The sequence below is a fragment of the Cariama cristata genome, unplaced genomic scaffold, assembly GCF_000690535.1.
Source record: "Cariama cristata isolate BGI_N322 unplaced genomic scaffold, ASM69053v1 scaffold18707, whole genome shotgun sequence".
NCBI lineage: Eukaryota > Metazoa > Chordata > Aves > Cariamiformes > Cariamidae > Cariama > Cariama cristata.
The window spans coordinates 2,242-16,325 of NW_009625133.1; the positions used below are offsets into that span (position 1 = coordinate 2,242).

General features: G+C 40.8%; 1 protein-coding gene across 1 annotated transcript; it reads right to left on the reverse strand.

Moving 5' to 3' along the window:
* Positions 1–1,833: 1,833 nt before the first annotated feature.
* On the reverse strand, positions 1,834–12,931 carry NARFL (nuclear prelamin A recognition factor-like). Its single transcript, XM_009703501.1, has 11 exons — positions 12,896–12,931; positions 12,613–12,708; positions 10,909–11,052; positions 10,449–10,581; positions 9,916–10,050; positions 9,453–9,571; positions 8,189–8,318; positions 7,874–7,946; positions 4,431–4,562; positions 3,211–3,368; positions 1,834–2,165 (listed from the first exon to the last, which is right to left on the reverse strand). The coding sequence occupies exons 1-11, from the start codon at positions 12,929–12,931 to the stop codon at positions 1,927–1,929; spliced, it is 1,395 nt and encodes a 464-aa protein (XP_009701803.1). The 3' UTR covers positions 1,834–1,926.
* Between the last annotated feature and the right edge of the window lie 1,153 nt (positions 12,932–14,084).

A 14,084-nucleotide genomic window follows, 5' to 3' on the forward strand; every position in this document is an offset into this window, starting at 1 on the left:
CTGACGTTGCATTAGCAGTGGTACCTCTTGCTGTAGATAAACATTTTATGGTTTAGCGTAACACTGTGTGTTATAAATCTATGCATGGGAAAGGGCGTTCACTGCAACTACCAACTTGCTTGTCAAATGAATCGGGTGGGGAGGGGGAAGCAGTGGGAGATTCTTGCCTTATGAACACTGTGAATTCACTAACTGATCAGCAACACCTGAAAAATGTAAAGCTTTTAATTAAAACCATTAAAAAAAAAATCTTTTACACTGTTGGCTTACTTTTAATAAAGAGCGGGGGAGGCTTTGAGAAGGACACAGGCAAGTCCTGCCAGAGAAGCTGTTACAAGAGGCAGGTCAAGGTCTGAGAGCTTTGCTTTCTGACAGCCCTAAGCTCAAGGTCAGCAGCGACTGAGTGAGAGTTATCTCTGACGAGGGTCCGGGCAAGGTTTCAATCTGGGCTAGACGCAGTAACCAGCTCCATCTGTTTGTATTTGCTCTGAAGGAACAAAGCAATGCGGCAGCTTTGTTTTCAGCTTTTGTCCACTTAACTCTACTTTCTGCAGTCCTTCTTCCTCACATAGCAGTAACTGGAAAAAGGAGAAATAGTGAAGTGATTCAATAGTGCGATTCTGAAGTTCATATTCGCTTGCAGCTACCGCAGTAACAAGGAGAGATGCCACGTCTGCCAGTGTCCCTTCCCCTCGAGTTCAGGGACAGCTGCAAATCCTCCCACTGCTGCCTTCCCCTCCCCATACGCATTGTAACTCCAGAAAAACTGATGTTCAGATTCAATAGACCAAAACTGAGTTATTCATTCAGTTGTTTTTCTGTGAATAGTTCTGAAAATACCTCTATGTAAAAATACAGATAGCAAGACAGGCACACATCATCTCCAGTAACAAAAGACCAAACCTGTTTCACATCCGTCTCCTGGCAAAGCAGGGTAATTTGCTGCGTTAAACCAGATGTGTTTTTACTAACCTCTCAGATTGTCTGGTAAACTACTTGTAACGATTACATCTCACAGCCGCCTTCTATTAACTTCCTTGGAAAGAAACTTGGCAATAAATTCTTACTTGAAACACTGTAAAAAATTGTTTTCTCTGAACTTAAGGACATTATCCATCAGTAACTGGCTGTTGAGGATGGGGTAGATGTGATAGCTCTGTGATTCTCTCTGCTGTGTATTTAGGGAGAGAAAGAGAGAGATATAATTGCCCATAGTTATAGACAATTGTTATAATTAAAGGGGAAAAAAAAAAACCAAACCTCTAGCTTTTTCTTCTTGAACATTCATTCAAGTCACCTTTCAGCAGGCACTAAAACCAGCCCTAGAGCTGATGCTTCTCAGGGGACCCCAGGCTGCAGGTACCCACCCCCCTGAGAGGGCAAAGATGCTGCAGCTGGACCTCAAGGGCAGCCACTCAGGGGCAGTGAAATGGAAAAACAGAACCCGAGGTCTAATTAGAGCATTTATAACTAAATGAGGATGTCCCGACTGAGACAGCCATAAAACTCAGTGCTGTGAAAATACAGCAAGGCCTGGATGAGGAATACTGTCATGTAGCATCAAGCTCATGTCGGGGAGGCTGCAGTCTACTGCAGTCCTTCAGTACCTTAAATTCGTCAGTTCTGGCAGCAAGAGGGTTGTAAAGGGAGTGCAGATCTAGTCCTTAAAGACTGTGTAGAGGCCAGGATGCATCACTGCTTCTTTTGACATGCGTTTTAAGTCAGTGTTTGGCTTTTATTTACATCACTTCAATAATCATAAAGCTACGGGAATTAATATTGCCTGCCTATATATGCACATTACCTTCTCATCCCTAATGAGAGTTGGAAATTGCACAGAACTTTAGCTGTCATTTGAGAATCTTAAATACAATTGAGTTAAAAAAGGCACTGAGCATCTGTAGCCGGGCTTCACAGCATCAGTCTTCACCATTTGATGTTAAATCCAGTGCTTGTTTTCTCCACTGCGTGGTACTCTGTATGTAAAGCTTTCGCAGCCTTTTCTGACTCCACACCACCCAGCCACTGCTCATACAGTTCATTTACAGTCCGGTTCTTCTCTGGAATTTCAGTCTTAAGAGACTCATACAACCTCTCAACTTGCTGAAGCTGGTCCTTGCTGGATTCACCATCTAGTTTGATCTGACCACCTCCATTTAAACAGCCTATGTGCAACAAAGTGAGAAAATGTCACTGAGTTTAGAAGGCACTTCAGCTTTATCAGGAAAAAAAAAAACCCAAACTACAGTTAATTTACTCCACACCTGCAACCAGTTACAGAAATGAAAACACCATTATAATTGTGGTTTACTCCCTAGTTATCTAAGGCCAGCAGGGTGGGCCACAGCCCCGGAGGAGAGATTGTTGGCCTCGTGTGCCCCGGTGCTAATTCAGCCTGCAGCCAGCTGTGACAGAGGGCTGCCAAGGGATGGGCCAGGGAGACAGAGGGAGGGAGCTCTGCCTCCAGCAAAGGGCCAGAGCACAATCCAGGTGAGAACAGCCTTGGAGTCTCAACTGAAGGTAAGATAAACATGCCTGGGAGGTGTTTGGGGTTTGCTGTTGGGGTGGAGGTGTGCTACGCAGTGCGGGACTGCCCAAAGCAGTGTCCTGGTGCTGAGCAGCCTCCTGGGCTGGGAGCTATGCAGGCCCTTGGGGAGAGAGCAGTTGCTCAGAGTGCCAAAAGTGCTTGGAGTGCTCAGCATCACTTCAGGCTGGGTTCAAGCTGCCTGTGGTCTCTGCTAGCAGATTAGATTCAAAGAGAACCAGGAGGCAGAGAAAGGAGGGCTTCCACAAAGTGGGAAAAGGAATAAAACAGGTAGAAAGAGACTTTCTTCACCAGCCATAGCAAGCATTCCCTGAAAGCATAATGGTCAATTTTGTGCAATTTTAGAGGAAGAATTTCCTTATATAGCACAGAGCTCAGAAAACCAGGGTGACCTCCTTAAAAGCACTAATTATGCAAATTTTGTGCAATGGAATTTAACTGTAGTTACTTAAACCCTGAAGAATTACTAGCTTCTAGGTAGGAAAACGTACAAACAACCAACTTCGAAATTCTGATGCTGTGACTATCACATCTCAAGAGTTTGAAGGCTTTGCCGCAATATTCAGGATGTGAGAAACTGCCTACTGTTCCTGTATTTTAGGTATAGTTTCATATAACTTCTTACAGCTACAGCTTCTAACAGCAAAACCCCTGTGCAGTCTTACCTGATGGGCAGGCCATGACTTCAACATAGTGATAGGGTGATTTCCCTCGTTTCAGCTTTTGCACTAAGTTCTGTATGTTTCGAAACCCATATGCCAAAGCAAACTGGAGCAGGACTACTCCATCCTTCTCCAGCGTCACCTCCTGGAAGTCCTTGTTTCTGAGGAACAAGAACAGAGAAAATCTCTTACCCAAATTAACTTCTATTTTAAACTTCAAAGAGCCCTGTGCTAAAACAAAGTTCTTTGTGAAATCTTATTCAAGAAAGCTGCCCTAGTTCTTTGCCACCCAAACAAAACGGATGCAGGAACTAGCTTACAGATCTTTTTCCAGTCTTGTTTGAGGACCTGCCACCTGAACCGAGTTTGCCGAAGAACACCTGTGTTGAATAAATCCTTAAAAGCTAAGCAAATGGAGCCTAAACAAAGGATTCATTGTGATAGGCCTTCCGAGTTGGCTTCAGCCAACTTATACATTAGTGAGGCCACTGAGAAAACTTTGAAATTGTAGCGGGTCATAAAACCAGGGAGCAAACCATTATTGAAAGTTTCCAGATTCCTAAGGTTAGTGGCAATACCTGTTCCTAATAAAAGAATAAGTAATTTAATTTTTATCAAGTATTTCTTATTGAGACTCAGGGGCACTGTTTCTTCTGCTTCCTAGACCATAGAATCCTAAACATAAATATTGCTAATCAGGGATATAACTAATTACAAATGGTACATTAATATTACAACTGGAAAGCTAGAAGGAGTCTCTGCTGAATGAGCTTCCACACCTAAACTCAAGTCACTTGTTTTCAGTCTTACCAGAACATAGCAAAAACAGTCCCAAAGCTCTGACACAAGATTTTCTGTTCTGTGATAGCCAGATTAGTAACAAATCTACTTTATTGGCCTGACTGCAGGTGAGGAGGCCCAGATCCACGCGAGCTCTGTCTTCTAAATTACTCTAAAAATTGTCTGCAACTTGATACTGGGAAAATCCATCAGGCCAAAATAAAGTGTGTGGGTGGTGAAGGGGCTAGAAGTCTCCAAGGGAAAGGCTGCACGGAGCGCTGGCTGATTTATTGCTCAGCATCTGTGGGAGTGAGAAGCCAATTCCCAGGCCTTGAAGTAAAATGTTTAACATTGCAAAGAAAGTTTCAGCCCATCAGCAAGATAACAGCATGAACAGAATTGCAATAAAAATAGTGCTTTCTGTAGGACTTTAAACTTCTTACTTTAAAGGTTTGTACTGAATTGTATCCACTTGAATTCCAAAGAGCTCCTTGGCTGCATACTTGTATATGTGCTCCAAGTAGCCACCAGAACCACCTCCAGCATGGCTAGTGAGCTCTGCAGCACTACCAAACCTGGGGAGAGGAAGAAAGAAGCAGTTTTAGGGGAATCTTTGATAAAACAGAACAGCCAGCACAAATGCAAAGGTCCAGGGGACTCAACAGCAAAAGAACAAGCCACAGACCAGCTCCCTTTGAGCTCCTAGCTTTTTCCCTTTCTCCTGGGAACCAACTATTTATAGGTTGAGAGTCCAGCAGATTTAACCCTGTGCTGCCTAGCATCCTTTGGGTCACACTCAGTGGAAACACTGTCATATGCCACAACATGGCCTGACCCATGCACTGCCAAGTTAATCTTCACGTATCAAAAACATGTTTGGGAATGTTTGAGTTACAAAGGCAATTACCTGACAGGCATATTTTGTTAGCTTCCTGTTTAAAACCTCTACAAACATCTTGGGTTACGCTTAAGAAGTGCGAGGAGGGAAATAATGAAGCAACGGTGGCACAACCAATGGTGTGCAACCTGTGCTTCTCTTGGAGAACACAGCCTAGCAGAAGTCCCATCTCAGTCAAGAGACATCTCATCAATGCCAAAGCTTTCCTGCAATATCAACAAAAGCAGAGTTCATTACTGCAAGCTCTAGTTCTGTGTTACAATGCGTTTTTTGAAACCAGCTACGTTAGATGCGGTTGCTGGGATGTGAGAGAACGCTTCTGGGAGGTATGCGTGCTGTGATCACAAGCACAGAGGGATGAAATCCGTGTTGCTGTGGTTTCATGTGCTTAAAGTTATGTTACAAAGATGAACAAACCTAATGATGCCAGGACATTTGCTCCATACATGGCTGTCCTCAGCAGGATCCTGGTTCAAGTTCAATGCATTTTTGGTGTTGAACAATTATGTCAACGTAAGTTCTGTAATTCTAGTTCTGCACAAATACTTCCATCTCACTGACATGCCAAAACACAACCAACTATTCAGAGGTCAAGATAATGTTTCTTGAGAACAGCTCACCAGATGGAAGCCAAAACAATAGCTTTTGTTATGAGAAAATAACAAGATGAGGGATCTGCTTATAAGCACTCATCAGGCAGTGACACTTGAATTCTCCTACTAACAGCTGCAGAAGGGAAAACACTTGAATTCAGGCCAAACAATTTAAAGTCAAATCGAAGATGTTGCCTCTTGCAGATAAAATCTCAGCTTTGGAAGAACTGCAGAAGGCAACACTTTAGCCTGCAATCACCCTCAGAAACTATTTTTAATTTGATCTTGTTTACAGGAACTGAGCTTCATTAACAACATGTTTCAGTGTGTCTGGTCTCACGTACTGCTACTCTCTTAAAATGAGGCTGCCAGTAAGCTTCAGTGCTGGCCTGGAACAAACGGTTATACCAGCAAAAGTCCTGGGATTTCTGGCACTTTATCTCATTCTTGCTGCCAAATGTAATAACCTCTTAATGGGCTCTTCCACGTGCTGGAGGATAAAGCAGAACAACAGCCGTTGGACTGCTTATGTGAACAATCCAAGTTCTGAGGAATACGTGCTGTTTGTAACCAGTCAATTTACTGAGTATGTTAAAGCTAGCAAAACGTTATAGAGGCACTTTATCGCCACAAGCATGAGGCCTACTGCTCAGAATGTACTCCTAAGAAGCTGGCCAGAGATTTTTATCAAGTAATTAAGACATTCAGTTCTATGTTATAACTGACACTTCCATAATGTCATTTCCTAAGGGAACCCAAACACTTCAGAATCTTTTTTTCTCCTCCATTTTTCTGTTAGTGGTGTAACAATAAAACAGGTAGAGCAGAAGTATTTGTTTATGTGGGCAACTTCTGAAGTTGTACTTTTGGGACTCAACCATGCAGACATTTATTATAGCTGAGGATGCTTTTCTTTTTTGATGCGAAAGCAACCTGTGCACATGCTATGTCAGAAAAAGACACTTAATCCTGGAAAAAGTGTGCATAAACAGATCTGTGCTAGTAAATGTGCTATGTGAAACCTACACCTACCAATCTACTGAAATCTAGCAGAAGGAGACCGAGGTTCTGGGCATGTACATCATTTTAAATCTCTCTTAAATTAAGTATTCCTTACACGAAAGGGATTGGACGGCAACAGACCGTTTCTACCTCACATTCTCCTTCTTTTCAGAAGCACAGGAGTGGACAATATTTGTAACAATTAAAACTAATCTAGGAAATAGGCCTCATGCAAAGACACTGCCCTTCATATCTCTGTCAACATACATGTGCTGATCAGACCAATTCTCGAGCAAAGGCTGCCAATGGCACTTGGTTGTACTAGAAAGACTTGAAGCCTATTTAGAAATAAACCAAATTTCAAAACAAGAGTGTCACATCTGCAAGGGGTACAGCTGAAAGTAGACTGGTGTCACATTCTATTCACATGTTTGATGCTGCATATCTGGGGTATCAAAATCTCTCCTAAAAACTTCAGATGCCTGAGCAGTAAATTTTTGAACCATACACTTAATAATCTCTTATAATTCTTAAAGGCTGCTGCACATGTATCCTTTCTGTTTATTAATGTGCAAAGTGCTACAAAGACGTTTCTTTTAAACTGAAGAAATGAATGCTTTAGTTTAGTGTTCAGTGTGGAACCATCACTGCATGTCAATTTGGATGAGTAAAATGTGATTTTAATGTTTCCGTAGTCACTTAGATCTCTGTGCAGTTGTCACTTAACCAGATGTTACTTTTCAGTTCAAGCAACTAAAGTCTCATCTGGTTTGCACATGTTTTACATCTCATTTTTTAAAAAATAAGGACTCCTAGATAGTCGTTGAGTGACCTAAATATTTCTTATTTATGCTTTAATTCTGGAATCCTTACAGTAGCTCTGATAACTAGGAACAGAGACAAGCAAACTGAGTACAGTGCAACAACAGGCTTTGTTTTAGCAAACTCTTTTATCACTGATCTAGATTCTTTCACTTTTCAAAGTTTGCAGGTAGATTTTTGTGGGATTCTACCAGCTATACTGTGAGTAACAGTAATTGAAGTAAATGACTGCAATGCAAATTTCTCTGCACAATTATTTTCCCATTATACTCTTACTAGGCTAATTCTAGCAATCCTGCTGATTTACAGTGAGAACTGCTAATCCTTGGGCTACTAAAATCTAGAACAAATAGTTACAGATTCTCCAAAAGTGGAACTTCATCATATTCTGTAGACTAAATATTTTAATGCACAATTGTACTGATTCAAATGACACAAGAAAACAAATCAAACGCAAACTCATGCAGCCTTGTGCAGAACAGTAGTGGAAAGGCAAATTCTGTTGAAGAACTCCATAAACACTGGATGCAAAAGAACATGACTGAAGATGCAAATGAGATTTTGTTCTTACATGGTATCCAATGGAGCAGGATCTACATCCGATAGAGATACTCCTTCTTGTTCCAACAACTTTAGCACTTCTCCTAAAACAGAAACACAGACATAAAAAGTTCTTATTTTTGGGATAAAGGAAAACAAAATCCATAAGTACTTAAGACTGCATCTGCAATTTTTACCAGGACATGACTTGCATTATTAAAGTATAATTATACAGCAATGTCCATACACTACATCCTCTATCAGACACAAAGAGTTATTAAAACTACCAAACGCCTTGCTCTGAGGCTGCCAGGAAATTAGCTGGACTACCTCTGGCTCTGCTTACCTGTGGTGATTACACAGTCCACATCACGAGTTTGGTACTCTTGGTTAAAAAAGTCTGGCCTTGAAGCCTCTAGCTTTTTGTCATAACAGGGCATCACTGTTACATGGTATATCTGGTCAGGTGTTAAGTGCTGGAAGAAAGACAAAGCTGTGCAGTTGGATTGGCCAATATAAAACCTATCCTGAGGGAGATGTTGAGGGAATGGTGAAACTAATGCCCACCATGCCTCCGCAAATACTCCCCACTTACTGATTATTTTTTTTATATATGTATATACACACACATTTATATATACACTAAATTATTTCTCTCATAGAACCCAATTTTAGTTTGTAGCAAGTGTCAGCAGTACAGTCTTTTACCGTTTTTCCCCCACTTCCTTTTCCTAGTGCAGGTGATCCAAAGTCGGTCAGTGAAGTGAATTCCTAATCACGCAGTTAGAAAATATGCTTCCTCCACACTACTAAAACCCAGCCCCTGCATCAGCAACCAAGAAATATCTGGCGTCAGACAAAAACCTCATGACCATCCAAGAAATAAGCAAAAGCCGAGGAAACAAGTCATTGACTCAAGGCCATTGTTTCAGTATCTTGTGCCAAATATTCTTAGGAGCTGCCAATTTTTGTAGCAAGCATGCAGATGTCAGCATTTACTTAATACAAGTGTTAAACCACTGCTCATTAATGGACAATAAATCATACAATCAGAAGTGGTGCTTAAGTTTCTTACTGGACAGATCTAGGCTATTAGTACAACTCTAGTCTTTAAATGTCAAATTTACATTTGGAAATATTCCAAAGGTTAAAGACTGAGAACAGAACTAAGTCAAACTGAAACAGAACATTAAGTTGGGAACAAGCAAGTTTTTAGACAAGACATGATCTGCACGTATGCACTGACTGAAGTTTTGTCTTAAGATCATTTATTTTGTTATTCACCAACTTTAAACAACATGAAAATACCACACACAGACAAGATGGGAGCACAAAGACACTGGGAAATAAGTTTCTCAAGCCTTCCCAAATAACATGCAGAGGTTTTAAGAAGTCCATGCAGCATGTGCTTAGCGCTACTGCCCTAGTTGCTAACTTCTCATTAGATAAAATAGGAGTGAGAAAGATGCTGCCTTTGCTGCCTCCTGCAAGATAATTTTTACCTTTAAACTCTAATGTATAACACATAGCAAAATAAAAAAAAACAAAACAGTTTAAAGTGTTCAATTTTAGCAGTCTGCCATTAAGCATAGCATACTTCAGATCCTTACCTGCTGTTCTGCAAAATGGCCCTTGATCAAGGAGCCCATGACCTGCTGTGGGGACTTGGTGGTACTGATATAAGGAATGATGAAACTGCCATGGGTTTTCTCTGCATAGCAGATCCAACCTGGTAAGAATATAATTAGCAGATTAAATTAAAAAAAACAGGCAGCCCTTCACTCTGCCCACCCTCCCGCCAACCCCAGGCTTAGTACCTATTAATAACTGTTTTCAGTGTCACCTCAGTGCAAAAAGCAAAGGAAGCGTAACACAAGATTCATTTCAGAGATCATCAGGTAACTGTACAGATCACTACTGCTATTAACGCCAAGATCTCTTTGTACCATGAAGACAGTAATCCTCTAAGTAAACTTATCTATTTAAACTCTTCTGACTAGCTTTTTGACTTTTTGGTCCAGTGTACTATTCGCATGCCATTTTATTATTTCCATGACTAATTTAATACCATACCTGGACAGGCAGAAGCTAGCATTGGCAAAGCCTTTTTGTCTTCAGATTGCTTTCGAAAGCGTTTTACAAACTCTTGTTGGCTCTCCAACAGGCTGAAGTTTCTTGAGAAAGTTGTATCAAAAACATAGTGGACACCTAGGCAGTACAGCATCTGTGTTAAAATTCACAAAGATACAGCAAACTACAACAAAAAGCCTCCAGTCAATCTGGATTCAAACTGCATGTCTTATTTACAGGTGTCAACCTCTGCAGTTGAGAGTGAACCTTTTTCCCTAGGACATCAGCACAGTAACACCAGCAAAAGTGACAGGAGAATGGCAAATCTAAAATTTAAAGTTCCTTCCTTCCATCACTCCAAGTTTATTATGTGACTGAAGTTGTAGACAGTTTGCATTTTAGCTAACACCAATTAGGAAACATTATGAGTCCATGAGGAGGTTCAATCACACCAACCTTGTCCGCTCGTAACAGTTATGCTTAACATACACCCCAGTAGTCCCTCCGTGATTAACAGAACGCGATACCACACTTGCCTAAACTCTTTAAGAATGCAGTCAACTTCTTTGCTGTTTCCAGAACACCCATTTTACATCTTGCAGCTAGTGAAGCTCTGGATTGTGGTGAAACAGAAACCACCACCAATTTCTGTTCATTGGGAGTGGCAGTCTTTGAAAAAAAACAAACAAATAACAACACTGTTCAGACAATATTAATATGGCACATGCAGAACTTTCAGCACACCAGAACACCAGAGCGCATCTCCCAGCTTAACTCTGAAGTCAGTAACTTACTAAAGGTCCTTGCGAAACCCATGATTACTTTTAAAAAATCAGAAAAAACATAACAGTGCACTGAGAATGTTCTCAGATCCTTCAGATCTCTGAAACTAATTTTTATACGTGCTGTTTCCACGCATGCTTCTGCAGATGCATCACACCAATCCATTAAGACTTTCAAACTCCGCAGCCTACCTAGCCATGACTTGTCACCTACCTTGTTAAAAGTTAGCATTTTGCAGAGCTCTTCATGGCTCTGTTGAGTGATTAAAACACTCTCTGCTGATGTAATGCAGCCACTACAAGCTAAACAGTCGTTCAGAGTAATTTTCGCCTTTTCCAGTTTCTGTGCTCCTCCATCCTATAAAGAAACAGAATACACTCAGTTCTGATCACAGTGTAGAATTAGGTAGCTGTTTTCCTACCTTTACTATATTTGGTAACAAAGATGTTGCCCTTTTTATGCTCTCCATTTATCATAAAAAAAAAAAAAAAATCTTTCTTTTTAGTAAGATGAGGAAGAAGACAAGTACCTTTGAAGTTTGCTGCTTTTAATAGGATTACTTGGTGCACAGATGCAAAGACACTGAGGAACCTCAGGAAAATTTTAGCAAGACCAAGAACATAACTTTCATCAAATACAGAACAGTTGTTTAGGCCACAATTACTTGTGCTGTCTGGTGGGCTCACATTGCTCCAAAACACTGAAATTATACTATCTCAGAAGCAAATACAGTCTATCTTGCTTGTTTTTTTGACTTGTGGGTGGCTGAAGACTAGGTTAGCATGGCTAACATACTACAGATTGCAGCTGCTATTTTAACCACAGAGATCCTAAGCCTTCAAGCATCGATCTCTAGTGTGCATTGAGTATTACCCTGGAAAAATCATGCCAGCTTTGTGACCTCTATCAGATGCTGCTCATGTTATTGAATACCATTGGAGCTGTTTCTTCACAGGAACTTGAATTTCACTCCTTCTAAATAGATTGTGTAACCAAACTACAGGCTCGCTGACATTTTTAGTCGATACCGAGTGTTCTGCAATCTTTCTGTGTGCAAAACTTACATCGACACTGATGGGAAAACCGTATGGCAGCATATCAAAGACAGTGTGTGGCTTGCCACTGGAAGGAAGTATTTTTCATAATATTTGACCTGAATAAGTCAGTTTTCCCATGAGACTCTCCTCTTAAACTTCACTTCTCAATAAAGTCAGAAACAGACCAAGCAATTAGGTACTATTAAATTAAAATTTTAAAATAAGAAACCAGACTCCTTTGGAAGTGCCCTATCCCCCTTTTTTAAGTTAAAAGGTCATCATCTGCCTAAAGTTAAGAGTATCATTTCTAGATGAATTCCCAGTTTGGTTAACCAAGAAATGCTAATCTTTTCTGTGTAAACAGGAAAATTGTTCTGCAAAACTTGGCATTCATTTTGGAAGCAGGAGGCTTATGAATTCTGCAGGCTATTTAAAAAATAATTTGAAATATTATTAAAAAAATGAGAGCAAAATTTAAGAGTATCTAACTGAATCTCTTTGTGAGTGCTCTGCTGTATGACATAATGCAGTAAGAAAAGACATTGTTGCAAATAAACTAGGAATTGCTAATACTCAAGCATTGATGGCAAAATAGATTTCTCAGCTTATCTACTCTTATACTGAAAACCATCACTAATTAATGTCAGCGTTTCAGAGCATAAAAGACTGACAGAAAATCAGAATTACTGCTTAGAAAACCAGGTAATTAAAAAGTTGGACTTTGAAAAACAGATATGAGAATGCTGACAGCAATAGCAACATTTTTCTAACATCTCACTCCTCTGTGAGGTATTAAACAGCTGTAGACTATTCAAATACTTAACAATACACTCATGTTTTCTAGGTATTTTACACAATAATGAAGAAAAATCGCACATACCTGATTGATCTGAAAATAGCTTCCATCTGCTTCAATTCTGATCTTAGCTGCTGCTTTTTCAGGCTTTTTTTCCACTTTTACAGGTTTGATACATTCCTGAAAGAGAAATAAAGCCTGAAAGTGAGGAGATGATCAACAAAGAGGTAGATTTAATAGAAACTAGACTGATCAAAGCCAAACACTAGTTCTAGAGTGAATGCTGCTTACTCTCCCTTAAGCTATGCTGGATTTACTTCCAGCGTTATAACCACCAAGGGAAAATGTAAAAGCAAAAACTTCTTACCCCTTTTTTACAGAAGGAACACTTTTCCAGCATCATACCAAAAACAGAGGACAATTTTGCTATTCTTTCTGAAGAATGCAGCTATGTTTTACAGAGCCTTGAAAGCAACAGAGGCTTGCCTGCACAGTCCTCCTCCCTAAAATCTTACAGATGATCGTGCATTCTTCATTGCAAATTTTAACCGATGGAGGCGTGGTCAGTACAGCCAACACGTGGCTAGTGCCAATGAAGTTTCATTTAATGTCGAAAGGACTCTGACGACCTCAGATGGACTGCTTCCAGCTTTTTGTATTGTTCTATGATGAAGTCTCAGGGGTGTTTTTGCTTTTTGTGCTATTTTTATTGTTTAGGCACCTTATGACTCCTTGTCCTACTTCTACAGCTAGGATTTCCTTTGCCTTTTACCATCCTTGCTCTACCAACATCTTCAGGTTTCCCCCCCTAGATTAATCCAGCTTTACTACATTTTGCAAGATTCAGAGACTAGCAGGAACAAGTTATTATGATTCTTCAGTTATGCTCGCTGAATAAAACAACGAGCTCTACTTGAGACAGAAAAGTGGGTCGCATTAGTTACATGAAAGACTTCACTAGGAAACCCAAGTACTGCGAAGAGAGTTAATGAGGTTTGCTATGCGCCATTCCTCTGATCTCATTTCAGCACAGTTTTTCTGCTGTACTTGTCAGCAAATACATCCAGGATTACTATTTTGTACTTTCGCTAGTGCTTGAAGACTCCGAAAGGAATAGTCTTGACCTGTTGTTGCTGCTCATTCCCACCTCTCTGCCACCCGCTCCTGTACGCTGACATGAGCACCTGTGCGGATGAGCAGCGTGCAAGGAAACTTGTTCAGGCTTAAGCTTTTTTTTGGGGGGGATCTAGATTAACATTTAATAGGGCAGTTTCCAAATCGGGGTGGGAATGACCGACTGGCTGCTGCGCCAAGATTTCTCTCTTTAGCTGCTTACAAAGGCTTGCACCGGTCAGTGTTCCCTGCCCTCTCTATTCCCTGCACACTGGCTCGAAGAAACGCCGAGGTATCTCCTCGCTTTTTTCCTTTAACCGTTTTATTTACAGCACCCGAAGGACGTCTGAAAGGGCCGGCCCTGGCCCCTTTGCCCCCCAGCGCCCTGTGCTGCCTCCCTCACGCTGCCAGGCCGAGGGGCCCTGCCCAGGTCGAGAGCTGCT